The sequence below is a fragment of the Eptesicus fuscus genome, chromosome 11 (genome assembly GCF_027574615.1).
Source record: "Eptesicus fuscus isolate TK198812 chromosome 11, DD_ASM_mEF_20220401, whole genome shotgun sequence".
Taxonomy (NCBI): domain Eukaryota; kingdom Metazoa; phylum Chordata; class Mammalia; order Chiroptera; family Vespertilionidae; genus Eptesicus; species Eptesicus fuscus.
In genome coordinates this window covers 75,065,041-75,091,890 of record NC_072483.1, presented here as the reverse complement: position 1 = coordinate 75,091,890, position 26,850 = coordinate 75,065,041, and the positions used below count along the sequence as shown (strand labels likewise).

General features: G+C 39.0%; 1 protein-coding gene across 2 annotated transcripts in view; it reads right to left on the bottom strand.

Moving 5' to 3' along the window:
• The window catches only part of FN1 (fibronectin 1), a 65,829-nt gene that overhangs the window by 13,271 nt on the left and 25,708 nt on the right, over nucleotides 1-26,850 (bottom strand). The window contains exons 19-36 of one of the 2 annotated variants that reach the window (XM_028151053.2): nucleotides 25,891-26,163; nucleotides 24,027-24,293; nucleotides 19,716-19,810; nucleotides 17,895-18,063; nucleotides 17,137-17,223; nucleotides 14,869-15,060; nucleotides 13,303-13,575; nucleotides 11,676-11,858; nucleotides 9,443-9,532; nucleotides 7,864-8,133; nucleotides 7,012-7,128; nucleotides 6,200-6,364; nucleotides 5,583-5,738; nucleotides 4,558-4,671; nucleotides 3,494-3,757; nucleotides 2,149-2,336; nucleotides 1,259-1,346; nucleotides 55-231 (exon numbers count right to left, since the gene is read on the bottom strand). In XM_028151053.2, coding sequence (XP_028006854.2) covers nucleotides 55-231; nucleotides 1,259-1,346; nucleotides 2,149-2,336; nucleotides 3,494-3,757; nucleotides 4,558-4,671; nucleotides 5,583-5,738; nucleotides 6,200-6,364; nucleotides 7,012-7,128; nucleotides 7,864-8,133; nucleotides 9,443-9,532; nucleotides 11,676-11,858; nucleotides 13,303-13,575; nucleotides 14,869-15,060; nucleotides 17,137-17,223; nucleotides 17,895-18,063; nucleotides 19,716-19,810; nucleotides 24,027-24,293; nucleotides 25,891-26,163 — 3,168 coding nt within the window. The remainder of the gene's footprint in view (nucleotides 1-54; nucleotides 232-1,258; nucleotides 1,347-2,148; nucleotides 2,337-3,493; nucleotides 3,758-4,557; nucleotides 4,672-5,582; nucleotides 5,739-6,199; nucleotides 6,365-7,011; nucleotides 7,129-7,863; nucleotides 8,134-9,442; nucleotides 9,533-11,675; nucleotides 11,859-13,302; nucleotides 13,576-14,868; nucleotides 15,061-17,136; nucleotides 17,224-17,894; nucleotides 18,064-19,715; nucleotides 19,811-24,026; nucleotides 24,294-25,890; nucleotides 26,164-26,850) is intronic. The other variant, XM_028151064.2, reaches the window with a different exon arrangement.

The following is a 26,850-nucleotide window of genomic DNA, read 5'->3' as shown; positions in this document are numbered from 1 at the left end:
TAGATATTGTGAGCAGCAGTGAGCAAGTGTGGTCCGCACAGTGAGTGCCCTGACCTGTGATGGTGTAGCTTCTGACATCGGGGCTGATCATTCTCTGAACTGGAGTCTGGCCATTTCCTGGTACAGCATCAACTTGGAAGCCGGTGATCGTCTCGGTCTTGGTTCTCCAGCTAATGGTGATGGTGGTCTCAGTAGCATCTGTCACACGGGCCCTTCTTGGGGGGCTGACATCTGCATGGGATCATAGCCTGAGATTAGTGCTCATATGGGTAAGGTTTTGATATTTTATTTTAAATGTTTCCTTATTATACAACAAATACATCCATTTCTACACATGACAATGTAGAACATTTCTCCTATGGCATCCAGAAACAAAGGTTGACAATAATTAGAAATATAAAAATATTCACCTTTTCTTTTTGGAAGAACTGAAAAGCTTGTTAAGAGATACTACCAGTGGTTCCCAAGGCTGGTTTATAGCATCTACAAATCCCTCAATAAAGGTGAAAATTATTAATTTATTAAAATGTAAAATATGTGTAGCAGGAGTTAGAATAATATGGCCAGCCAGTGATGATATATACATGCATTGCTAGTATTTTGTCATTTCATAGGGCTTCATATTTTTTCTCTTTCAACAGATGCAATGCCATCCCTATTTTTATAGATGAGGAAACACTGACACTTTATATGATTTCTGAAAGAGTATACCGGGAGTTCATTGATATGGCAGAAAACTAGAATCTGGGCCCAACTTGGTCCAATACTACTGCACTGTTAAGATACAGTACAAAGCAGAATGTCCTCCCCAAACTTAACTCTCTATGAAAACAAATTCCAACAAGTACAGCATAAACTAGTCTTTGTTCATAACACCAAAGGCGCCAGTAGTTAAGTCAAAAAGATGGGTGAGCAAATCAATTCCCAGATTGGGAATCACTCCATTGTTAACTTAGTGATCTAGAAAACTATTTAGCATTCTTTAATTTTTGTTTATTTTATTTTATTAAATATATTTTATTGATTTTTTACAGAGAGGAAGGGAGAGAGATAGAGAGTTAGAAACATCGATCAGCTGCCTCCTGCACGCCCCCCACTGGAGATGTGCCCACAACCAAGGTACATGCCCTTGACCGGAATCGAACCTGGGACCTTTCAGTCCGCAGGCCGATGCTCTATCCACTGAGCCAAACCGGTTTTGGCTAATTTTTGTTTATACAGAATGTTTTTTTTGATACTTAAAAGTTTGATCACTCACTCTCCAAGGTATTGACAACTCCTTGAGCTGGTCTGCTCGTCAAAGTGTCCTTAAGAGCGTAGACACTCACTTCATATTTGGTGGCCACCTAGAAAGAAGGGCACGGTAAGCGTCAGCAATCTGAAGCCCAGTGACTTTCACTATTGCATTAGAAAGATGCCATAGTTATAAAAGAAAAATAGATAAACTAGCAAAACCTACAGCACTATACATTCCTAGATTAATTTTATTCCTGTACTACAGGTGATCAACAACAAATTTAAATTATATCAATTTTAAAATGTCCTTAGGGGTAAAGCCCAAGTAAGCCATAACTGACATACTAAGCTGATACAAAATGAGGAAAATGGGTATTAGCCTGTTTCTTTATGAACAGACAGGTATAAACTGTGAATTTTTCTGATCATAGAGAGGCAGAGAGACTACTCTATCTCTGAACCTTCTTTCTATAGTTTCTTCTGGAATTGGACTTATGTTAAATGTATATCAATTTCCTAGGTTACTGGCTAGTTTTTTGCACATAAGTCCAGAAGGATTAAAAGTGATTTTATGAAGGTAGGGTCAGGCTGGGTTGGTACAAGCTGGAGAATATTCCTTGCCAAGGTAACAGAGCACAGAAAATGTATAATAACTAAAGAAGATATATGCAGTCAACCTGTATATAAATTGCCCCCTGCACCCACACATACCCTTTTAAAGTGAACAGAATACATTTAAAGAAATGCAAAATCCAAAGCTATTTATAAAATTGATACAAAATCACAATAAAAGTAATTGATGGCAGGGGCCAAGAATATAATTAGATTTACCATGATATCATATGTCTACCACCTTAAACTGTGTAAGAGATGGCCTACTTCTTTATTCCAATGAAAAAGAGCACTTCTTACCATGAGTCCTGATACAACCACAGATGAGCTATCGGGAGCAAGGTTGATTTCTTTCATTGGGCCCGTCTTCTCCTTGGGGGTCACCCGCACCCGATATCCAGTGAGCTGAACGTTGGGGGCTGTCCACTGGGCAGTCAGGCTCGTTGGTGTAACCTGAGTGAACCTCAGGTTGGTTGGTGCAGGAATGGCTGTCAGGAGGGTCATTGGTTAGAGGTTATCTTATAAGAAATGGGGAAAACGGACAATAAAGTGAATTCCAAGAAGTAGAATAGATTGTGCTTGGTTTGGATTAGGTGAGTTCCCTGATCAAAGATTCAGTACGAGAAAGTACAACAAGAAGGGATGCAAAATGAAGAAAATGTTTGCTGAAAGCATGTTTTATATCCACCAATGTTCAGAATCACTGGAAACACAGGTAAATGTCAGAATTCTGAGACTTTACGTTTTAGAAGATGTTTTTGCTTTCCCTTAGAAATTTTTTTGAAAAGTCAGAATGACTGATTTAGGCCATTGAGATTGATTTTTCATTTGTACGGAAAGATGAGCAATAGCCCTTTTCCGATATAAATTATCCTTGTATGGAAATCCATTTCCCAGAGTATTCCATACCCCCAAAGTTAGAATTATGTTTTGATTCACTTTATTTGGACCCTGTGGCAGATATCACTGCTAAATTTGAAGTATTCTCTGTGGTGCAGCATAAGAAAATTGGATCATAACAGAAGCAGCAAAGAGAAGCAAAGAGCAATAACACAGATTGTCACCTGCAGGGTTTATGCTGTCACAAGGACACATCTTTAGCATTCCCCTGTGCTTCAGAAACAAAGCACAAGAAGATAAAGTATTGTGGAAAGCATTTGCCCTATGTGTCCAATTCTCAATCTTTTAAGCAAATTATACACCAGGCACACGATTATCTAACCAGAGAAGGAAGGTCTTACCCACGTGTTCTCAGAAATATGCTGCTATGAAATGGCTCATTTTGGGTTCCTTTTTCAGAGTAAGCTCTAGGATGCCAAACTCCTTTTCTTTATACACAGTGAGTATAGCCACAGGGAGGCATAGCTCAGAAAATAATCCAAAATTTTAGAATTATCTTCAAATGTCTCATTTTATGGCCTTGTTGATGAGCCAAGTTACTCCAAAATGTCCGCGTATTAGACTTGATTTAAAGGTCACCTAAACTTCACTGTTTAGTACTATTCCTCGTAAAGAGGGCCTTTCCTAATAGAGGCAACTTTTTTTTTTACCCCCTTACATGGAAATCAATAGCCTGATAAATTCATTACGCAGGGCATAAAGCCTCTGCTCCCATGAGCACCCAGTGGTGCAATTAACGATATACCTGTGGACTGGGTTCCAATCAAGGGCTGGCTCTCCATATCACCGTGCAAGGCAATCACACTGACTGTGTACTCAGAACCAGGCCTGAGGCCTTTCAGCTCTGCAGTGTCTTCTTCACCATCGGGGAATAGCTCATGGATTCCATCCTCAGGGCTCGAGTAGGTCACCCTGTACCTGGAAACTTGCCCCTGTGGGCTTTCCCAAGCAATTTTGATGGAATCGACATCCACATCAGTGAATGCCAGTCCTTTAGGGCGATCAATGTCTGTTAGGCAAATTAATGGTAAGAGGTTATGTGAAAAGCAAGTTGTGAAATAAGCATTTTTTTTATAACATGCAAAGCAGTTTTGCAGATACCATTCTCTTGGATGAATTAAATTCCAATCAACCCACTATTACAGAGAAAATTACCTGATCCTGTTGAAGTATTTTTGATTTTGAAAATATTTAATGCCACATCATTTATTAAAACAGGTGTACACGAGATGTGTAGACACCTTGCAAAGTGTCCTCTCAAAGAGGATTTATTTGCATTGATTTTAAGATTTTGTACCATAATTTATTTTTGCAATGTGATGTCAGTCTCACGGACCTGGATTTTCTACACCTTTGGGAATGGTAAAATTGATTTTCAATGTTAGATTTAGATTTTTATAATCCTTCTTTAATAACTCTGGTGCAGGCACAATCCTGCAAATGCTCCAAACATACCAGCTTCATGAGAAAGACTTCAATCAACTTTACCATCCAGTTGTAGAAAAGACGGTCCTGGCAAAACATTCTGTAGATGTGCAATAGGCAAATAAGCTTTTGCTGAGGCCATTTAAGCAAAAGAAACTTAAAGCACAGCAACCAACTATGGTGGTTCCACAACTTCTTTCCCTATATGTTCATTGCTTGGAACTGGGAAGAAAAAATATGCTTGTAAAGGGCTCAACTCAACATATAAACTGACCAACCAGTTGGCTTTCCCCATGTATATTCGCAAATGACATGCAGAAGGCATTCAGGTGCCTAAGAACAAGATCTGACTTTGAAAATGGAAGATAAGCATGGGTTACGTACTGGTGACGGCTGTCTGGACCAGAGGCTGACTCTCTCCGTTTTGACTCTGAGCGTAGACACTGACCTCATACTCCACTGTGGGCTGCAAGCCTTCGATGGTCATTTCTGTTTGATCTGCAAAGGGAGTGAAAAGCAAATGCAGCATCTATGTCATCCTACTGTACTGTCATCCAACAGACATTCAGATTTCGGTAGAAAATGTGTGGTGGCCTAGATTTTCATTGGCAGACTTATCAGGAAAATATAGAGGAGTCAGAGATGGATTTCCTCTTGGATAAATGTGTTCATTGCTAATACAAGTGATCATATTAGAGTACAGTCACACTAAAGAATAAGCTCCAAAATTTAATATGATGCCCCCAACAATAAATGATAATAATTTTGGAAAAAACAACAACAAAACTTGACTTTTAAAATATTGCCTTAAGGTGAGCGTGCTCTCTCTCTCTCTGTAGAATGTCTGCACTTTCCCCCACTCTTCTTCCTTGATGGCGAATACCTTTGCTTCTCTCTCCCCTAAGCTCCAAAGGCCCCCCTTTTTTTGCCTCTGTAACTTGTTTCTTGAGCCCACACAGCCCAGTTGGCTCACTTTTCCTACCTCTATGACTTGTTAAATAAACTTTTACTTGTATTTGAAAAAACAATATTGCCTTAAGATCTTCATTTCACAAGTATTTTATATAATAAACAAAAACAAGGGCTAAAAGGATATTTAAAAAATCAGTTAGGCCAATCTCTCTCTTCTTGGTGTGCACAGTGAACAAAACCACAAAGGTGGATCTCATAATTTAAGATGTCCACACCGTTAAACAGCACTATGCATGTAAAAACAGAAATGCACTTATCCGAAAAATTCTACTGTGGAGGGAGTAACAATCTTGAGCCCTGAATTCACAAATGGGGAAACTTTAACATAATGATATAAAAATACATAGTACTCAGAGGTAGGTGGCTGTTTTTTTAAAAAACATACTGTGTGGGCCTCCTGTATTTTTCTGGTGCACGTGAGATGCTGCAATTCTTACCTGGACCTGCAGTTTTCGTTTTTGTTGGTCCCAGGCCATTTTTGGGAACAGTGGTCACTCTGTAGCCAGTGACAGGGGAGCTTGAAGGCAGCCATCTGACACTGATGCTATTATCCTGAACATCAGTGACATGCATCTGTGATGGTTTGTCAATTTCTACAAACAAAACAAAAAAACGAGGAGAAACCAATGAAGCCACAGCCCATGAGAACAAGACCGGACAAGTCCTCGTCTCCAGTTCTGTTACGTATAGGACAATCTCTTACTATGATTAGCGACTCCCAAGTATTTCTTTTGCAGAAACAGAGATAACTTTTGGGAGGTGGGGCAAGCATCTTGATACCATGACCTATTTTCAAGATGGCTGCTTCATTCACACAAAAACCATATTCTAACTTAGGTGTTTACCTTCTTACCATATCAGCTCTTCATTCATTCATTCATTCATTCATTCAAAAATATTTATTAAACACCCTCTATGTCTGTCTCTATTGTAGGCATGTGGAATACATCAATTAACAAAACAGATAAAAATCCCTGCCCTTGTGGGCATTTCCTTGTATATTTGGTTAAAAACTGTTGGCAGTAGGTGTTCTTCATCCCAGAGGAGTCGATACCTGTCCGGTAATCAATGGAAACTGGCTTGCTGCTTGCCGGGCTGTCCCCCCGGCCTGTGACAGCGTACACAGTGATGGTGTAGTCTACTCCAGGTTTAAGGCCCTTGATTTCTGCTGTAGACTTGCTCCCAGGCACAGTGAACTCCTGGACGGGGCTGTGTCCTCCTGTTTGAAAAGAAGTTAGGAAAAGTGTGAGGGGCTGAGAGATACTTGGGGATTGCTGAGTTACCGCATTAACGTATTGAGAGCAGCCTGCAAGCGACCCTGTAAAAAGGTGCTCTTAATAGGGCTTGAACAAAAACCTATATTTATTTATGCATGCAATAAACCTTCATGCGTTTATGAACACTGGGAGAATACTGCAGTTAATGCTATTTTAACATTCCAGCTGTAAAAAGTCAGAATTGTAGATTAACATGAGAAGGGAGAAGAAGGTAAGTCCCCAGCCCAGGATTGCATAAGCTGTGTTCCTTTTTCAAAATTTTAATAGAATATGTTCATGTTAAATAAAATTTTGAAAATACAGACAAGTGAAAAGAAAAATACAAATTGTTTATCATTTCACTGCTGATACTAGGTACGTGAATTTGCAATCTTTTCTTCTTCAGTTCTACTATTCCCCCTCTAGGACTGTACAAACAACTTCTTATCCCGATTTTGCTATCAATTATTTCACGAATATTTTTCACATATTCTTGGAAAAGACAAGGCTCCATTGAATGAACTTGCCAAGCTTTCTTTAATTATGTGTTCACGGTTGGGTTTACAGGATCTGACTTGATTAGATGTGAAATAGCATTTGACTAACGCACCTGTTTCTCCATAGGTGATCCTGTAATATCTCACTGTGACAGCAGGAGCTTCCCAGCTGATCAGTAGGCTGGTGGGGTTTGTGGCAATAATTTCCAGGTCCCTTGGAACATCAGAAACTAGAAAGAGCAAGGGAAAGTTCTCACATCTGTAACTTTCAAACAATGCCCAGATTCATTCTTTGTTCATTTTCCAGATAATTGTGAGTTTTTTATATAATAGTGTAAGTACTATACAAAATTAAAAATTATGAACAAGGTAAGAGGTTAAGAAGTCAATGCAAATTCTAATAAAATGATTATTTCAAATTTATTGAATGGCTTTTTTTCCCCCCTCAAACTTGCTTTTCTGAAAATTTTTAAAACAAAAAGGCCATAAAAATAATATAATGAACACCCATATCCCCTTCCTTTAGTATTTGATAATTGGTAACATTTGCACACACCCCCTGTCTTTTTCTTAATCCATTTGAAACTAGGGTACAAATATAATGATAATACTCCCTTAAGTACTTCAGCATCTATCGAGAACTTTGACACTATTACATTAAAATAATCATGGTTTTAAGAGAACTTTGAAAGAGTGTTTTCTATATTTTGAATAAAACTGCAGTTATTAAAAATTCATAAATACCTAAATCAGGTGAGAAATTTCTTAGAATAAAAAAAAGTATCTTCTTTCATGTACTCTAAGAAGGAGATTTTTCTCCATATATTCTCTCACTTCCCCATGTCTCATAACCATGATCTAATTTTTAAGAGATGATGACTCAGACAACACCAACCTCTTTCACAGAATATACCACTTGCATAGGAAAGTCCTCTGAGTTTCCTTGAGACCAGAAAACAAGTTACCTGTTGATTGCTGACCAACCAACGAGGGACTTTCCTCTTTGCCGTTGAGTGCAACAATGCTGACCACATATTCTGTGCCCGGATTGAGGTTGGTGAGGGTGATGGAATTCCGAGTCGGGGGCACTCGATCTTCTCGAGGTCTTCCACCAGTGTGTTCGGGATGATGGCGAATCCTGTAGCCAGTGATGGTGGCTCGAGGAGCAATCCAATGCACCGTGAAAGAGTTGGCGGTGATTTCAGAAAAGTCAATGCCAGTTGGGGAATCAAGACCTGTTTTTCCCACCCAGGGGAAAAAGAGAGAGAGGAGGGTGGGGGGAGGGGGAACACCACCAGATTAGGAAGTGAGAAAATAGTGGAAAGTAACATACATCTGATGTTTCTGTTTTTTTGTTATTTTTTTTTAATTAACACAAGGAATTGCCATAAACTCAGGTTCTGATGGACTGATTCTAAGCCACATATAAATTTCAAAATCATAAATGACTCAGTTCAAAATGGCCAACTCAAGCATTCTTTTCTTTGTTCTTTTGCTAAGCATTCCAAGTGTCATTACAGGAGGTTTCTACATGCTATTGAAGAAAAGGTGTTTAAGATATTCTGGAAATTGATATTTTTAAATGTTTCAGTGTTCAGTAGTCTGTGTTTCTATCCTATAAGTGTATCTCTGAAAATGAGAAGATCTTCCTACTCTTGAGTTAAGTGTTTGGCTCTCAAAGCTTTCTACACTCAAGAGGGAATTGATATGTCAACAGGTAATGATGATGCTAAACATGAAAGTTCCTAAAACTAAGACATTATTCTAGACAAGTGACAATGCAAGTAATTTCTCATGAATTGGAATTTGGTGCAATGCAGAAAAATCAGAGAGAATTTGGAGTTTATCTCAAATTCAAATCATGTAACCTCTTGGGACTTCCAACAAATTTCTGTTTCAGTTAAAACATTTACTTATTCTATTTGATAACATACTCAAACCAAATGAGATATTACAACACCTTTTTGGAAGCAAGTGGACTGTAATGAATTAATTAGTGGATATATTACACTGTACTTTTTTAAAGGGAAAAATTAAAAGAAATACCTTTAAGAAAGGACATCATGTTATGGGATTCAATTTAACTTCATTTTTATAGAAAATGAAGATTTAATAAAGTAGAAAAAAAGAGATAAACTTGTTGGCTTAGTAAAAGAGGGAAAATATGACAATGACAGTATTAGGTCAGCCATTAGACAGAGTTCCCTAAAGAGAAGGAATGTTTACCATCCCTAAATAATAGACATTATGAGATATTCTTCTTGGGAGAGTTTTTAGAAAGATAGACAACAAAGTTTCTGGACTAATTTCAGTGTTCTCTGGAAACAGAGAATAGAATCTTAGTGACAGGAAGTCAGGGTAATAGTTGAATAAGGTGTCTTTTAATTTTCAAGACCAGTGATCACAAAGTAATGACAAGGCTAGGGGCACCACCATCACCACCACAACAGATGGAGACGTATTTTTAGAAGGAGCATTCCATTTTTGTTATTTAAAATTGGTAGGTGAACATTACTTGATAAGCATATTGCCAACATGACTCACCTGTTCTCTGTCTTCCTCTGAGAGGTGTGCTCTCATGTTGTTCATAAACACTGGAGACGCTGACCAAATATTCTGTGCCAGGCAGGAGATCTGAAGAGGCAAGTGGGACTTTAAAACTGTCCTTGAAAGCATCAAAAACCAAAGCACCCCTGGGACTATTTCAACTTAAAAATATCCAAGAGTCCAGTCCTATAGCCTACTTATTCCTAAGTGAATGTGGGTGGCTACCCGGAGATGGGCTGCAACTGGGTGATAAGGAAGGGTCACCTTGCCCTGTAGTATCTCTAAACCCCGGCCTCTGTTCCACCTCTATGAGTGTGACTCAGCCCGATCTGCAATAAGATGGAGTTGTTGTAGCATAGTAATATTACTATCATCCACTTAATAGTACATCTGTTGGGGTCATGTGCTGACAATGACCTTGGCACTGCGGATTTTCATTTACTCAGAACAACCCAGTGAGATAGTCTGCTACCTTTTTAAAGCAGCTCTATGGCCATATAATAAACTGCATATATTTTAAATGTACAGTTTGACAGGCTTTGACATATGTATACACTTGTGAAACCATCACCACATTAAAGATAATGAACAAATCCATTACCTCCCATATTTCCAAAGATGGGTTTATAATTATTCCCACTTTACAAATCAGAAAACTGAGGCATAAAGAAGTTATCTCCTTTGATATACTTGCCCAAGATCCTACAGGAGTTGACCCAGAACATGACCCAGGGTCTTAACAATTAACCTTTACTGGGAGAGTCATACCCCAAAGGGAAAGTGATTGGTTCTGCCATATTAAGGTAAGAGCTGACACTTAAAAAATTTAAATATACATTCCTGGATATCTTCTCATTTTGAGGAATAAAAAAGGTACAGAGTAAGGTTTCTAACCATTGACCTCCTACTCAATAACCCCCATTCCCCTCCATATCAACTCCCCATTCAGCCTTTCTGCAGAGGTCCCTGATGGAGTGTGGACTCCACTTTCCTCCTTTCTGCTTGGTCAGGGGCGATTTACTTAAACACTGGGCACCTCTGTTGCTTCATCTGTAAAATAGGATATAATGGCTACTCTAGGGCAGCAATAGCCAACCTTTCGGACCTCACAGACCACCAGTGATCTGCGGACCACTGGTTGGTGACTGCTGCTCTAGGGGGAAATGGCTACCTTGAGATCTAGAGTAGGATCTAGAATGAGGTCTTAGAACACAGGATGGACATGTGACAGATCTGTGGCTATGATGGGGGCAGATGGTGGTCCTGAAGCAGGGGCTTCTGCATTGGGTGAGGTTATAGCTACTGATCCAGGGTGCTCTAGATCAAAACAACCTTCCTGCTGAAAGGTAGATACAGGGATGCTCTTGCCCTCAGCCACAAAATGAGAAACCAAAACTATGGCCATACTATGTCTGAAACATAGGCAATGTTTTCAGACCATCATTTGGTAATGGGCCTAAATATGAACTATTTCTCCCTTTTTGTCTCAACTTTGGCTGTCCTTATGTACGTCTTTTAACTAGTACAGTGAAAATACTGAAAAGCAACATTAACTCGAAACACAGCACCATGTTGCAGCCCATTTATATTTTCTTTAATAAAAGATATCTATTTCAAAAGAGTAGGAACTGGAAAGAGACAATTTCCATAAATGGTTGTTGTTGTTTATTTTCATGTCAGTTGTTTTCTTAAGTCCTCAGCCTTCAGAGAAATCCTGCCAACAGATTCTTTCTGAAGTACAAATCAAACTGGCTCTTTCTTCAAAGAGCATCCTGATCTATCCTGAGTAACCAGTCACTGTTTCCATGTTTTCAGATGCTAAACTGATTGCCTGCTGACACTTAGGGGGGGAAAAAAAAAAAGAATAAAATAGATACAGTGACATTATTCTCAATCCTCATTTTCTCTCCAAACATTCAAATTCAGTCATATAATTTCTCTTGACATACATTATTTTAATGTGCTTATTTGGAAGTAGAGCATGTTTGAAGTCTTTGAACTTCATTGCTGGTGTTTTCCACTATGATATTTTTAAAGTTGTAGATATGAAAGATGTATTAAAATAACAATAAACATGACATCTTTCAAAATTTACAAAGCCTCAGGTCATATTTGGAGTTTAGTTTGTACTTCTATTGTAGCTGTTTTGATCTTATTTGCTCCCACCTGAGAACTCAGAATTCTTTCCTTATGCTTGGTATTTATTGAACAGATACATTTGACCTCTTACTTGTCAAGACCACTGCATTGTCTGATGGAGAAATGGACAACTCTGCAACATCCTCCTCATTTTTCACAGGTGAGTAGCGCACCAGGAAGTTGGTCAATTCAATGGATGGAGGCGGGGCCCACGTGACACGAATAGTGTCTGGACCAACATTGGTGAATCGCAGGTCAGTGGGAGGAGGGACAGCTGGTTTCAAATAAGAAGGAAGACTAAATTAATATCATTTTAAAATGAAAGGTAACAGAAATAGCTGGAAAGGTAAAAACAATATTTCATGCATAAAGGAAACAAGTCATCATCATGCATAGTCTAATCTAAATCTAATCTAAATGAGAGTAAACTATAGTTGACCCTTGAACAAAACAGGTTTGAACTGTGTGGGTCTGTCTAGATTTTTAAAAATACTGTAAATGTATTTTCTGTTCTTTATAATTTTCTTAACGTTTTCTTTTCTCTAGCGTACTTAACTGTAAGAATATAGTATATAATTTGTATAACATACAAAATATGTGTTAATTGACTGGTTATGGTATCAGTAGTAAGGTTTCCAGTCAACAGTAGGCTATTAGTAATAAAGTTTTGGGGGTATCAAAAGTTATACATAGATTTTCAACTGCGTGGCGGTCAGTGCTCCTAATCCCCATATTGTTTAAGGGTCAATTGTACTGTTAAAAATAAAACACTACACCTAGTACTGTTAGGCCCCTTTCACCTTTCTGCCATCAATATATCTTAAACAATAATTTTAATTGACACCCAAATATGTTACTTTTAAGTACGTTATTAACACCACTGAAGATTATTTCATCCCAGGCTGAAGAGGCTCAAGTTGCCACACAGCAAAGAGAAACATAGCAGTACTTTCCAAAGAAACACATGCACACAGACAAAAAGAAGACAGGGTCCTAGATGTCCCCCTGACGTGAGAGGACGAGAGCTACAATTCCATTCCGTGTCTACTACTTACAAGTGAAGAGGGTTCATGCAAATTGGTTCTCAGCATGTTCCTTACCATGCAGGGCAGAGAACGTTTATAATGTTGCATGCTCGTCCCAGACTGAGGTTAAAGAGGAGTTTCTTTACCTCGCCACAGCAATAGAACTTAGAGTGTGCCAAAGTTTTGTGTTTGTTTTTTTTTTCTACCTCAAAACAACCCCTTTCCACTCTACCCTAAATTTCAATGGGTTTTTAGTCAGCTACAAAGAAGGAACATGGTAGAGTTGATCAAAGAGTAGACAGAAGGGAGCACATAATGGAACATTTTGGAAGGACTTTCTTATTAATAACTGGTGCTCATGATACAATTTGGCATTCATGTTAGATCATTTAAAAAATCACAGGTCTGCAAATTCAATTAATCTTTGCCATTTTGTATTTGTAGATCAGATATCGGCATTTTGTTAGCTTTATACATATTTGTGCTTTGAATGAAAGTCTACTTAAGACTGCTTGATTATGTCTTCACCCGATCAGTTTAGCATCTGCATTGGATTCCTTACTCCCCAAACCACCTTCTCTTAATCTTTGGCAAATTGCTGGCTTTTCCATGAAAACATCCATATTTAACCAGTGACTGGTGGCAGCATGCAACACCATCCGTGTCTCAAACACAGAAGTTTTCAACATTCACCCGTTTGCTGTGTCAGTGTAGTAGGGGCACTCTCTCCGCCATTAATGAGAGTGATAACGCTGATGTCATAGTCAATGCCCGGCTCCAGCCCTGTAACTGTGTAGTATCCTACTGAGGAGTCCACAAAATCTTCAAATATAGGGATACCTTCTCCTGCCGCAACTACTGTGATGCGGTACCCAATAATGGTGGAAGAGTTTAACGGGGTCCACCGCAGGCCGATGCTTGAATCGGTTATATCAACAAAGCTTAGGTCAGTGAGTTGGGGCACCTCTATTGAGTTACAAAGCAAAAGGGGGAGGGAGGGGGCAAAAGGAAAATAGAGGCAAAAAAGAGGAAAAAATAAAGCAGTGTACATCAGGTTACTAGTAGTAAAATTGACGGAATGTTAAAGCAATGATGGTAGTATGCAGTCTGTTCCAAATTATCTGAAAGATTCCTGAGCATGCTGAATAGTTTGCTTCCCTGTGAGAATCAAACAAGTTACACTATTCTTAGGGATTCTCTTGCATTTTAAAAATGTCTCTAAACAGTACAATTGGAACTTCTCAGGCTCCTAAAAATTATAGGACTGTTTAGGATGTCAAAACCATCCCTAGGATCCGGACATAGTATCTGTAGTATCAGCAATGTTGTCTTAAAAAAATCCAAACAATTTTAGTAGGAAAATAAAGCTTGCAGGAAAATTTGTTTAAAAATTTGATTGATGAGTTTTTTCATTTTCTCCCCATACAGAAACTCATGACAAGATATGGCCATAATGTTAACACATTATGAATATATGGTGTGAAATATGCCATCTGAAAGCATAATCAGGTGGAAGACAGACCGGCCTGAGTCCAAGGCCAGTGCCAATATTGTGTTTAATTCATAATCAAAGTTATTTAATTATCACTACTAAAAGCATTCTACCAAAATGCACAAAGGGGAACACAATCTGTCCACTTTCATCTGTCACAGTCCCATTTTGGACAAACAACAAGCCTATCCTTGGATAAATCTTTTCAGTTCCGTGTTTTAATCCACAAGAAAGAATGCCCTGAGGGTGTGGTCTTTTTTCTTTTTCTTTTTTTTTAATTTTAAAAAAGAAGGATTTGAAACAGAAGAACTGGATGTGTAGATCAGGTGCTACTTCAGTGCTTACCTATGGAGACAGGTACTATTTTACAGACAGCAGCTGGCAATTGGGACTGTGAGACCAAGCACAAATGGACTGAGGGGATGCATTTACCATATTACTTTTAGCCCGTCAGTACTGAGTACAGACACGTGACATCGTTTTAGTAATATTTCCACGTGAGCAGACAGAGTTAATGCCACGGTTGCCACTCCATTACATACTCATCGCAACAGACAGCTTCCCAGTGAAGCAGGCAGTGAGCAGTGTTAACAGCAAGCATTTGTCCAAATTGTTGCTTTGACGTCTCAGTTTTGAAGAGTGTGGTTGGGAGGTCAGAATTCAATCCCACCTCTATCTGACACACTCAACCACATGGGGATTAAGATGTTAATCCCCACTCTTACTGCAGCTGCCATTCTGAGGATAACAGCTTATTTTTCCATTACCTGGGATGATGGTATCAGAGATAGGGACACTTTCCTTGTCATCTTTGACAGTGTAAACACTGACATTGTACTCCAGGCCAGGACTCAGGTTTTCAAAAGTGCAGGAACTCTGATCTGCATGGACCACTTCTTCCAAAGAATATCCCTGCTGGCCATTCGTTGGGGTGGTGGTGATTCTATAACCACTGATGTCTGCAGGAGACAGAAAGGAGTAAGTTAGTTACTGCAGGAAGAATTTGCAACCCAGAGCATTTTAAACCAGAACCCAGTGATGAACCCACACAGGGCAATGGGGAAAGGACTTGGCATTTATTAAGGACTCTACTGTCATTAGTGCTTACAACAACCCTTTGAGGCAGGCAATAATATCCTTGGTTTAAAGAAAATCTTGGACTGGGAAAGTGATTACCAAAGGCTTTCCTGTCTCAAAATTCCTTGATCCTTCTACCACTGTACCCGGTACCCTGATTGTCCTTACTGGATCATCTGCATGATACCTGAGGAATATTCCATTTTACCTGCTTAGTATGAAATGGCTCTCAACCCTAGGCACATTCCCCAAAGCGGGCTCTCCTAACGTACAAAGTCTAACTACGGAATTTACAGGAAGGGAATAGGAAAGGAGAAAAAGTGGGAGAAAGAAGTGGCTCTACTTATTCTAGTGAAAGAATATGAATTGATGAAGATTTCAGGAATCATAGAAGTTAGGCAGTAAGAGGGTTCGGGGGGCGGGGAGAGATTAAAATTAAAACAGTGATGACTAGCGATCTATAGGGACAGACTAAAGTAAATGAGAAAGTATATTTAGGTTAAACTTAATAAAGGGCAAGGAAATGATGGCATATTTTGCCATTAGAAACAGGATGAAAACAAAAGTATAGACAAGGAAATCCAACTGGATGGGAAATACATGCTGAGGTCATTGCATTTGCTAGTGACCATCTAGACAGGCATGCGAGGCCATCCATTAAGACTAAATATTTAAGGACCTAGCTTTTGACAAACATGAAATTTGCCAACTTAGTTTCAAATTCAGAGTCACTTGGCTGGAAATAGCATAACTTCGGCTTAAACAAAGTTTCCACAGATAATGACAACTTCACCAAAATCACTCTATTTCAGAGGGAGATTAAGGAGGATAGGTTGAGCTAGTTTTATTCTGTGTGATTGTACACATTGATCAGATAATTAAATTCTCTTAGTTGTATGCCTCAGCAAATATAAGAACTATTTCTAAAATTAGATTAGTGAAATAATAAACTAAATATGGCCCTTAAAGTAACAAGTATAATGGTTATGGGTGAAATCAATGTGAGTTGGAACTTCTATTTTTGTTTAATTTAGAATTTTCTCATTTATGACTATCCCGATATCTCAATAGTGATTCTTTTAATATACCCAATATTAACTAATACAATTACATTTTGGGTAACATTTCTCATTTAAAGAGACTTTCACATGGGCTTGGTGAATATCTAAAATCTCCCCTGTCATAGTCACAGTACCTACATCATGCTACTCGAAAATTGCTATAGCTAAAAATGTTTCACGATAAGTTTCAATATGCATGATCAAGGAGTTTAAACAAAAGCGACATTCAAAGTTTTAAAAATAGTCATGGAACTCCATGTCAGCGATTCCTTGGTACTGACTACACATAAAAAAAACCACACAAACAATTAGGTTCCAAACATGTGATGCTGGGTATGAGAAAGGGTCTGAAAAACTTTAGTTACAATCCCAATTTTGTAACATTTAAAATTTGTGACCCTGGGTAGGCCAGTTTTTTCTGAGTCTCAATTTTTCATTCTGCACAATGGATCATTTCTACCTTACACCACTCTTAGATTTTTGTGGTGCAACTCATGACAAAATATACGCAAAAGTTCACTGAATAATAAACTCGAATCTGTGATAACTCATAACATCATAAAAGGAACATTACGCAGTATGATTTCAACTATTTGTGTGGCCATTTTGAATGCCACTGGGCAAAAGCCACCTTCCAGAATGCTTTTCCACAGCCCTCAGGACTCCCTACTGAGCTCAGTAGGCACCTGCCTTGTTCTCTTTCCTGTGAGTTAAGTAAACATGCAGTAAAACACCCTCCCTGTCACTCTGTGATGCATACTCATGTCCTCCTGTGCTTCTTAGGGAGGGATAGGTACTTATCATTTTCAACCTGTGTTTCTGTGAAAGGACCAGTTCCTAAAACCTTTGTCTGAAAGGTATTGCTTACTCAAGCCCTCTGATGCTTCACAGGCTTACCAGGGGTGGTGCTTCTTTCCCAGGAGACGGTCAGCACTCCAGTGTCAGGGTTGGCCTCCAGGTGCAAGTTTGTTGGGGGAGATACAGCTAGAAAAATAATTGAAAATTAAAAGTTAAAGCTAACACAAAACACTTGACCTACGGAATGCTTCCCTCCCTCCTTATGTTTCCTTTCTTCCTTCCGTGCTCTCTCTCTTTTTGAAAAGCGTCAGTAAAAATACAGAAGTTGTACTATGAAACCAAGGTGGAAAGCAATTCTCTGACAGAATTTGTTTTTTAGGATCAATGATTTTTGCAATACTATTGAAATCCTTTCCATCTTACCAGTTCATAAATATTCTTGACATGGAAAGAGCACTTCTGATGCCATGGATTGAACTTGCTACTTGAAATTTAGCAACAGCTAATGATATGAGTAGGGGTAGATCTTTCCCCTATGCCATTCTCATATGTAAAAAGTTAAATTGGCCTGGTGGGTGTGGCTCAGCGGTTGGGTGTCCACGTATGAACCAGGTCACCAGTTTGATTGCCGGTCAGGACGCATGCCCAGGTTGCAGGCTCAATCCTTAGGAGACATGCAGGAGGCAGCCGATCAATGATGTTTCTCTCTCACTGATGTTTCTATCTCTATCCCTCTCCCTTCCTCTCTCTCTCTCAAAAAAAGGGGGGGGGGGGGGCGGGTAATTGATTTCAGCTCTTCTTTGAAAGTGGAACAGTTTAAACACTTAAAAGGAAAAACAGCAAAGAACTCCTCTTACGTGTCACCACTTTGTTGACGATGGGTGTGCCTCTCTCTTGCCCGTCTCTGAGGACTGAGATGGTGTACACGTACTCCACACCTGGAGTCAGGCCAGACACAACGATGCTTCCTGATTCTGAAGTCACTTCTCGTGGTGCTTCCCCTCCCTGGCTTGGTCGTACCCCCAGCTAGAAGAAGAAAAGCAAAATAAACACCAAGAACAAAGCTTTCCAGAGCTGGGTTTCTTTCGAGAGGTTGCGGTTACGTTTCATAGACAGTGAATTCAGGAATGGCACAATGTGCTTTCATTGGGGAATGAGTTGGAGCCTTACCTTAGTTAAAATACTTTAGCTGGGAATTCTCTGTACTGGGGAGCTGGGGTGGGGAAGGTGTCCTCTAAAACTGCACAAAGGTGGTTGTAATAAAAGACTCCAGGAAAATGTTATTACCTACTATTTTTCAAGATAAATCACTTCCCAGTACAAACTATAAGTACACACACAGGGGCTTTGGGCCACATGAAATTCATTACTATTTTCTTTCACTTGAAGGAATCCCCTAGCTCTTGCTTTAATGATTTATTACCCATTCAGTTCACCATTTAGTTGCCAGTTAGGGTACCAGCCCCTGTAACACTGCTTTTGAAGAAGTAGGTTCAGAGCTTTAAGTGCAGGATCATATGTTACAAAAGGAGAGTTAAAACAAATGTGCCCATAATTTGAAATCCTTTTAAGAGTTTCTTTCAAAAACCTAAGTAATATTGTGTCATCGATATTCAACTCTAGAGACATCCTTTGTATGTTATAAGGCTTCTGAATGTCCGAATGACATTATTAAGGGAAATTTATAAGGTAAGCTGGCAATCTTCAAAAAGGGCTTCTCTAAATTTAAGTAGCTTAATCATCAATATGACCATTTGTACAGCTCAAAGAAGAAATGAACTTTGGTGTATTTTTCTAAACAAATAATCATGGGGAGTTAGTCTTGATTTCCAATAAATATTTCTCTATATATATTCTAAATTAAAAGAAAGAATTATTTTGAACAATTCATTTGTATTCATCATTCCCCTAATATTATCACTTTAGAGAACATGAATCCATATATCTACAGGGAAGACCTTAATCTTAACTTCCATTAAGTGATTCACCCACAGGGGCTTAGAACAAGTTGAGATGAAACTGATTGGATAATAATGTGATTTTTAAGTGACTCTGAATTTAATTGGTCTCCCTAAATGGGCTTTCATGAACTTGTTGACACCCATTTAGAGCAACATATCAAATGGAGTTTCCTTTGTATTTTTAAATGTAGTTCCCTGAGGGAAAGGATAGAGAAAATAAGATAACAGCAGTGACAGTTACATGCTAATGTTTTATCCTTTGCAAAGCACTTTCTCTGCCTTCATCCATCCTTCTAGCCAGTGAGGCGAAAGTATTGTTATGCCCTGACAATGTGGTCAGAGAGGTCTGAACAGAAGCAGGTAACAAAACCCCGTCAAAGTGGCTCAGTGGTTGAGCATCGACCTATGAACCAGGAGGTCAAGGTTCAATTTCTGTTCAGGGCACATGCCTGGGTTGCGGGCTTGATCTCCAGTGTAGGGTTGCAGGAGGCAGCCAATCAATGATTCTCTAATCATGATGTTCCTATCTCTCTTTCCCTCTCCCTTCCTCTCTGAAATAAATAAATATATCAAAAACAAATAAATATATATCAAAAACAAACAAATAAAAGAAAAACCCAGATCTCCTGACTTTTGAACATCTCGACTTCTGCCGCATCCAGAAACAGGGGGCACCTCAGGGCTGTATCATAAGAGATGAGAACATCTATGATTTACCTTAAAACCAATCCTGGGAGCAGGCGTCCATGTAATCACAATGGTGGTCTCAGTCACCTCTGTGTTGTAAGGTGGGATGGAGCCCCTGGGCTGCTCTGTGAAATGGGATCAATGCACATGTCAAAACCTTGGACTCACAGGCGGTTGCATAGAATGCAGATAGTGAGTATTTTTATCAAGAACCTCAGTTTAATCAGCAGGTGAACCCAGAAAACAGCACCTGTCCCTTCACTGGGTGAAGATCTGGAGTAGGTCAGGGCTTCCCAGTCTTCCATGAATTACCCAAATCATCTGAAATCTGGCTGAAAGGCAGGTTTATGTCTTTGCATCATAGTTAGCATTTAAGTTTGAGGACAATAAATTTCTCTATAGTGTTAGTATGTAAAACTGGTCACTACCAACTAATTACCCTTCTGGCTCTTAACCCTTTGAACACCATGAGCGTCTATAGCCGCAAACCTCACATATCAACTCTGGTCACCCAATTTTAAAATCAGACTTGTTAGTGACATCTCTGGGTTTGTAAGGAAAATTATGGTAACTTAAATTTGTAAATATTCCAGCGCATATGGAAGAAATGGGGATGGTTTTCGTTTTGGACGCGTGAGAGTTAACTGATTAATCACTAATTTGAGAACAATGTTAAATTTTAGATGGTGATCTAAAAACAGCTTTGTGCTGAATTACTCCATGAGGATGGCTAATTATTTTTGGTTGCAAAAAGGGATGCCATTAGAAAGTTAAACAAAACTGGCCACCATGGATACAGTTATAAATTCTAAAGAGTCCTTAAATATGTGAGCATTCAGAATAACAATACTGCAGATATATAATATTCTACCACTGGAATCAGGGATTATCACAGAAGCTTACTCACATAGTCTAGCATTCTGGCACCACTGTTATTTCTCTTAGTGAAAATATTACTTTAAAAAATGAAAAAAAAGGAAAAGAGGAGTACAGAAAGTTAAGACAGACATTTGTAATAGTCCTAGAGATCTTCTTATAAATTTAGATTTCTAAAATAGAATGGGCTGAACAACTGAATCTTGTAATAAAGGGAATAAGCACTCCAATAACTGGCTGCTCTGGGAAAGTGAGGCCTCAGAAAACCAAGACATTTGAGTGAGTCAAATTCAAGGATTTTAAGTGTATTAATGGTCCTGGTCAAATGTTTGAATCCTAGTTTCCAGTTGCTTCTTCTTTACCTCCCAGCCAAATTCTGTGCCTACTGGAGGAATAAAAGCTATTAAATGCATTTATACTAGATCATGAAGGGTTGGTGAGGCCAAGTGTTTCCCTCCAGAACTATACGTATATTCGAGGACTGAAAAGTGTGAACACTCCATCTCCACTCAGCTTCAGTCAATTATTTTGACTTTGTCATGTGGGAATTCAGACCCACTATTACAATTCTTTCTTCTTTTTTTTCCCAGTTTGGATTCAAATGTGCAATATTTTAAAAGTATGTTTTTAAAATATTGTGTGGGGGAAATAAATTGTGTGTGGGCCACTTTGCAATGACCTTTCTAATGGCTCACTACACATAGCGAGCTGTTTCTTAAGTATGCTATTATTTTGATGGCATTTGGGGAAGGGAGGGGGGGGGGAAACTAGGGTGAGTGACCCGTGGTCCCTTTCCAGTGTCTCTTAAATCTTACCCCACTTAGCTGCTGCTGACTTGGCCAAAATGCCACAGCCAGCCCCGTATGACTAGGTTAGTGGCCACAAGAAACGATTAGGTAAGCAGTCAGCTTCTTTCACTGGACATCTGTGAAAGCCACAACTTTTTCAAATTACATTCTCCTCAGCTGCCTTGGGCTTTACGATTGGGAATTTCCTATTGCCTGAGCCTGCCAGCAAGAAGCTCCTCAGGTTGGAGATGATGCTCTCAGCCTGGGAAGACCATTACAGGAAAATCTCCAAACCACAAACCTACAAACTGATGTCAAACAAAGGATGTGACTGTAAGTCAGAGCCATGGTTCTGGCAGGTCTTGTTAGGTAAAGAACAGCCTGGCTGTTAAAGGGATGAAATTTACCGGATTTATAAAGGAGCAAATGGAATTTACCCCCCAGAAACACCTCCCCCACCCCCACAGTTGCTCTTAAAAAGTTAGCAAATCCCAGCAAAGTTGTTCCCAGGATTCAGCTTAGTAAGACAGTAAAAAGCTACAGAAATTTAAAGCAATTTCAAAAATTTGCAAGCCCTGCTGATGTTTATAGCCGCAGAGAGTACTGGAAGTTCAACAAAAGTTGTAAAACTCCCTGCTTACGTGGGTTTATTTAAAACTAAGTGTGGTTGAGCTGTTTTCAACATCATTCTTTCCTTTTCATCTTTTCCTCAATCACCTATTAAATACTTAAAAATATATATATACTATGTACAAGGTACTATGGTAACCTCTAGCTAGTAAAATTAGTCTTGACAATATGTAAATATATTGTGCAGAGCAAAAAATAACACGTCCTAGATATCAAAGTCTCCTAACAGGTTTAAGATAGTCCATCTTGACCCAACCTACTCCACTCAATTATTGTTAGTACCATTAAAAATTCTTTTTCTTTTATAGGCACCCTATCCAATGAAAGAGACCACATGAAATGCATCTTATGTGTAGGAGTGAAATGATAACTATATAATTCTACATTTACGGGTATATTTATATAATTGTGGAATCATATGTAGTCAGTAAAAGACTACATTTACCGAGACCCTTATTCCATTGCAGTGAAGGACATCTACATAAGTTCTATAGTTACAAGAATATCAAGACACTGATTTCATGTTAATAGATTTTAGGGTATCTCAGTAACATGTAATATAAAATAGCAAATTTGTAAGGCAAACTTACCAATAAAAAGCAGATTTTACTTGCTGATGAACAGCAATTACTTAAAAAGAAGCCTTCACTAGCCAAACTCCATACACTAAATTTAAATGGAAGTACATTTTTGGTAAATTATAAATTCCTATGGGAAAAAATTTATAGACAATTTCTTTGGGAGATAAATTCCATAGTTGTTTTTTTTTTTTTAACTAAACTTATATTCACTTTTTGAATGCTTTTTAATATCTATATTTTTAGTCAGAGTAAATTTGTTGAAAGCTTTATGAAAATGGCAAACTAGTTCATAGTTGCATATATATATATATATATATGCTAAAAAGTGTTATGTTAGGTGCTCTTATAATTCAAAATGTCAAGTTAAAAATAAATAATGCTCAGCTAGAAATAAGAGCTCTCATAATTCTTTGTAGTCTGAATGAGAATGTGTTTAGTAGAAGTCAGTTTATGAAGACAGGCTTTCATTGTGAGTGAAAGAGATTTAAGGCCACTTTCTGTAAAATTGAGCTAAAGGACAATTTTAAGGACAGATGTGACCAAAAATTATTGTCAATATTTTTCCTTCTGTGGAATTTCAAGAGAAATTTAAGAAACATTAAATTCTTTTTTAAAAAGCTATTATGTTCTGCAGGAGCACTTTAATCTGCTGCAGCAACACTTGCAAAGAAATCATTTCCTTGCTGTTGTTCTGTTGGTGACTGTTCACGCGGTAGATATTTTTATCCTACACTTACTGCTGTCATTCAATACCCAAAGTAGTAGCATGTAGACATAGGTGCCGATCTTCTCTTGCCTTAACTAGTATTTGGTAAATTCACTTACTACATTAGGATTCAATTTTCAAATAATTGGGTGTTTTAAACCATGTTACTCAATGTTAGTCCTGGAGCAAATAAGGAGCCTGGCAACATATGTAATTTAATGCATTGTTTCTCTCATCAAGAAAATTTTGCCTCAAAAAATTATCAACTGGACTCAACAGTGTGCTTCACGATTTACATTCCGGCACAAGCTCCGTACTGTCCAGTCACAAACAGTTCATGGGCCAGCAGCTGGTTCACGGACCACACGATGAGTAGCACTACTTTAAATCTTTGAAAAACTATCTTAAATTTATTTCTTCCCTGGCTGGTGTGGCTCAGTTGGTTGAGCATCATCCTATGCAATGAAAGGTCACCAGTTTGATTCCCAGATACGGCACATGCCCAGGTTGCAGGTTCAATACGCAGTCGGGGTGCATGCGGGAGGCAACCAGTGTTTCTCTCTCACGTTGATGTTTCTCTCTCCCTCTCCTTCCCTCTCTCTCTAAAATCTATAAAAAAATAAATTAAAATTTTATTTCTTATTTAAATCTTGTACTAAGTTTTTTGAGTTAACTTTTTTAAAAAAATGGATAAAGAACAAAGAATGTAACTGTGAGAACCGACGGCATCACTAAGAAAAGACACTGAATTTTGGCTTACGAGTAGTAAAGACTCCAGTGGCTGTGGGGCTCTGCTGGTTGCCTTTCACAGCCACGAGGGTGGTCGTGTACTCGGACCCAGGCTGCAGATTCCTCAGTGGGTACTGTGTGGCGGAGGGCCCCACATTGAACTGCTTGGGTTGGCCTCCCCGGGTCAGGCCCACGGTCAGTCGGTACCCGGCTATCCGGGCCCGAGGCGGAGTCCAGGTCACTATGACCGTCGAGTCAGTTTCATTCATAAACTGGAGGTTAGTGGGAGCATCCAATTCTAGAAGAAAAAAAAAAGGATAAAACACATCAAGAAATATCTGAACCTCAGTAATTATCACACTGAAATTCTATAGTTTGAACTTTCTAAAGTCTTCTTAGGGTTGAAACGATATACGTCAAAGCCTTGGAAATACTGAGCCATTAAGAGAGTGAGTGCTACATACTTTGTAAAATTCTGTGTCAGTCATGAGAAATTGCAGACCTTTTTTACTTGGCTGTGATTCTGTGGAAAGTCTAATTTTCCAGCATGACTTCCTCATTACCCTCCGGAATGATACTAACATTTATAGAGATGGCATTAGAAAAAAGACACACAACACTTGTAAACACAACAATTTACTCTGCTGAGCCAAGCAAGTTAAGAGGAATAAGCCCAATAAAATGTGGGCAAGAAGAAAGCTCCACATAGAACAAACACTGCATGTTCTGCACTTATTAAATGAATAGTCCTTTGATGGGGAAATAAAAGTAATTTTCACAGGATTCTAGTTAGACGGTAATTATAACATAGACCCAGAACTTCAGGATCATGGCAGGATACTGGCGAGTTTGCACTAACAGGAAGAATCACATACTAGTAAGTTGTGAGTTCTCTTCTGGAGTATGATAACTAGCAGTGATTTAAAATACTTTTAAGAGGCAGGAAATGTCTACAAAGTAGTTAGGTGTAATAACTGGAAGCATGAACCTGTCCATCCAGCTCCATCCCTTCCTAGACCTGAGACCTCACAAGCTACAGAATTTTTCTCTAAGCCTCAGTTTCTTCATCTACCCAAAAAGGGTAACAATAAGACCTTCCTCGTTAGGTCAACACTAGGATCAAATATGATAATAAAGCTTCTAAGGAACCGAGCAGAGGACCTGATGCCTAAAAAAGCACTAACTGTTTTAGCAATTACTGGGTATTTATCTGAAGAAACCCAACACACTAAATCGAAAAGACATATGCACCATATGTTCGTGGCTGCATTATTTACAATGGCCAACACATGGAAGCACCCTAAGTCTCCATGAAAAGATGAGTGGATAAGGAAGTGGTGGATATATAAAATGTACTATGACTTAGCTATAATAAAAGAATGACACCTCGCCATCTGCAACAACATGCAGTGGTTACTGCACTGAACGAAACAAGTCAGACCAAGACAAATGCCAGATGATTTCACTTACATGTGAAATCTAAAAGACAGAATAAACAAACAAGCAGCACAGAAGCAGACTCATAGATATTATTTGCAAAGAATTCTACTACAAAAGTTTTAGATTCCACCTGGAGCTGGATCTAGATATAGTTACTTACACAAAAAATGCACTCAAATTTTCAATCCATACCTCCATTGCAAAGAAAATTAGGTTCTCTTAAGTTCCCTTCTCTTAGTGCCATTTCACTGGTACACGTATTTGGGAAATGGATTACCACTTAGAGAGTTTTGTTTTCGAGTTTAATGTGCTTTGTGTCCACTCTGATGTCCCTTATTGGCTGAGCATTTTCCTCTTTCTAACGGTAGAGGAGTAAACGGTGTGCCGCACACACGTCCCAGATTGGCAGTGAGAGGGGAGACAGAGGTGGAGGTGAGGTCGGCAGCAGGACTTACTGGTTGTCTGTTCTCCTACTAGAGGCTTGCTCTCCCTGCCGTGGTTCACAGCAAAGACTTTGAAGTGATACGTGACCCCGGGGGTCAGCCCCATGATTTCTGCAAAGGTGTTCCTGCTGATGGGCAGCTGCTGTCCGTGCTCTCCGGGCATGTGGACGGGGATCACGTCCACGCGGTAACCGGTCACTGCACTATCAGGGGGTGTCCACATGATGGTGACCTTCACGTCCGTCACTTCCACGAACTGCAGGTCCCGGGGAGGGGGAACTTTATCTGACAGACAAGAACCAACTGGTCATTCACAATTCCGGCTGAAGATTATTTTTAAAAAGCCAGTTTCCTGAGTCGCATGAGGCAACTCATAGGCCCTCTCATCCCAGAGCAACGCTAAGCTTCATCTCTTAGCCAGAGGCTATGCTTTTTTGCTTATATTTTCATGGTTTAGTCAGACTGCTTTCATCTGACATTGGAAGGTTTTATTTCAAATACGTAAGCAAGCAGGTGAGGTTCCAGCACATGAAGTGTCTTACTAAGGGGTTTGAAATGAACATACAGAAAAAAAACAGAACACCTCACTGAGACAGCAGAAAAATATGTGGTAATTTTCATTTTACTGAATCATTGTATGATACTTAAGAGCAATAGATGAACTGACCCCCTAAGATTCCAGGGAAAAATACAAAGACTTCATGGTGTCAGTTTTTTATCAGGAAAATCAATAGCCAGCTTTGACGTTGTTTTATAGTAAGGACATTTCAGCCAAATTTCATAAGTTTAGGAATACACTAATCTATGATTACTAACATATAGGAACTGCTGACAGAAATAAAATACCCACTCCCCTCCCCAAGACAATTATTCTTTCTTCTTACACTCCTGGTCCTCCCAAGCAGGCTAACAGAATGAGTACAATTCAAGGATGGCTCGGTTCCTCTAACACAGCGATTTCCAACTGTATGC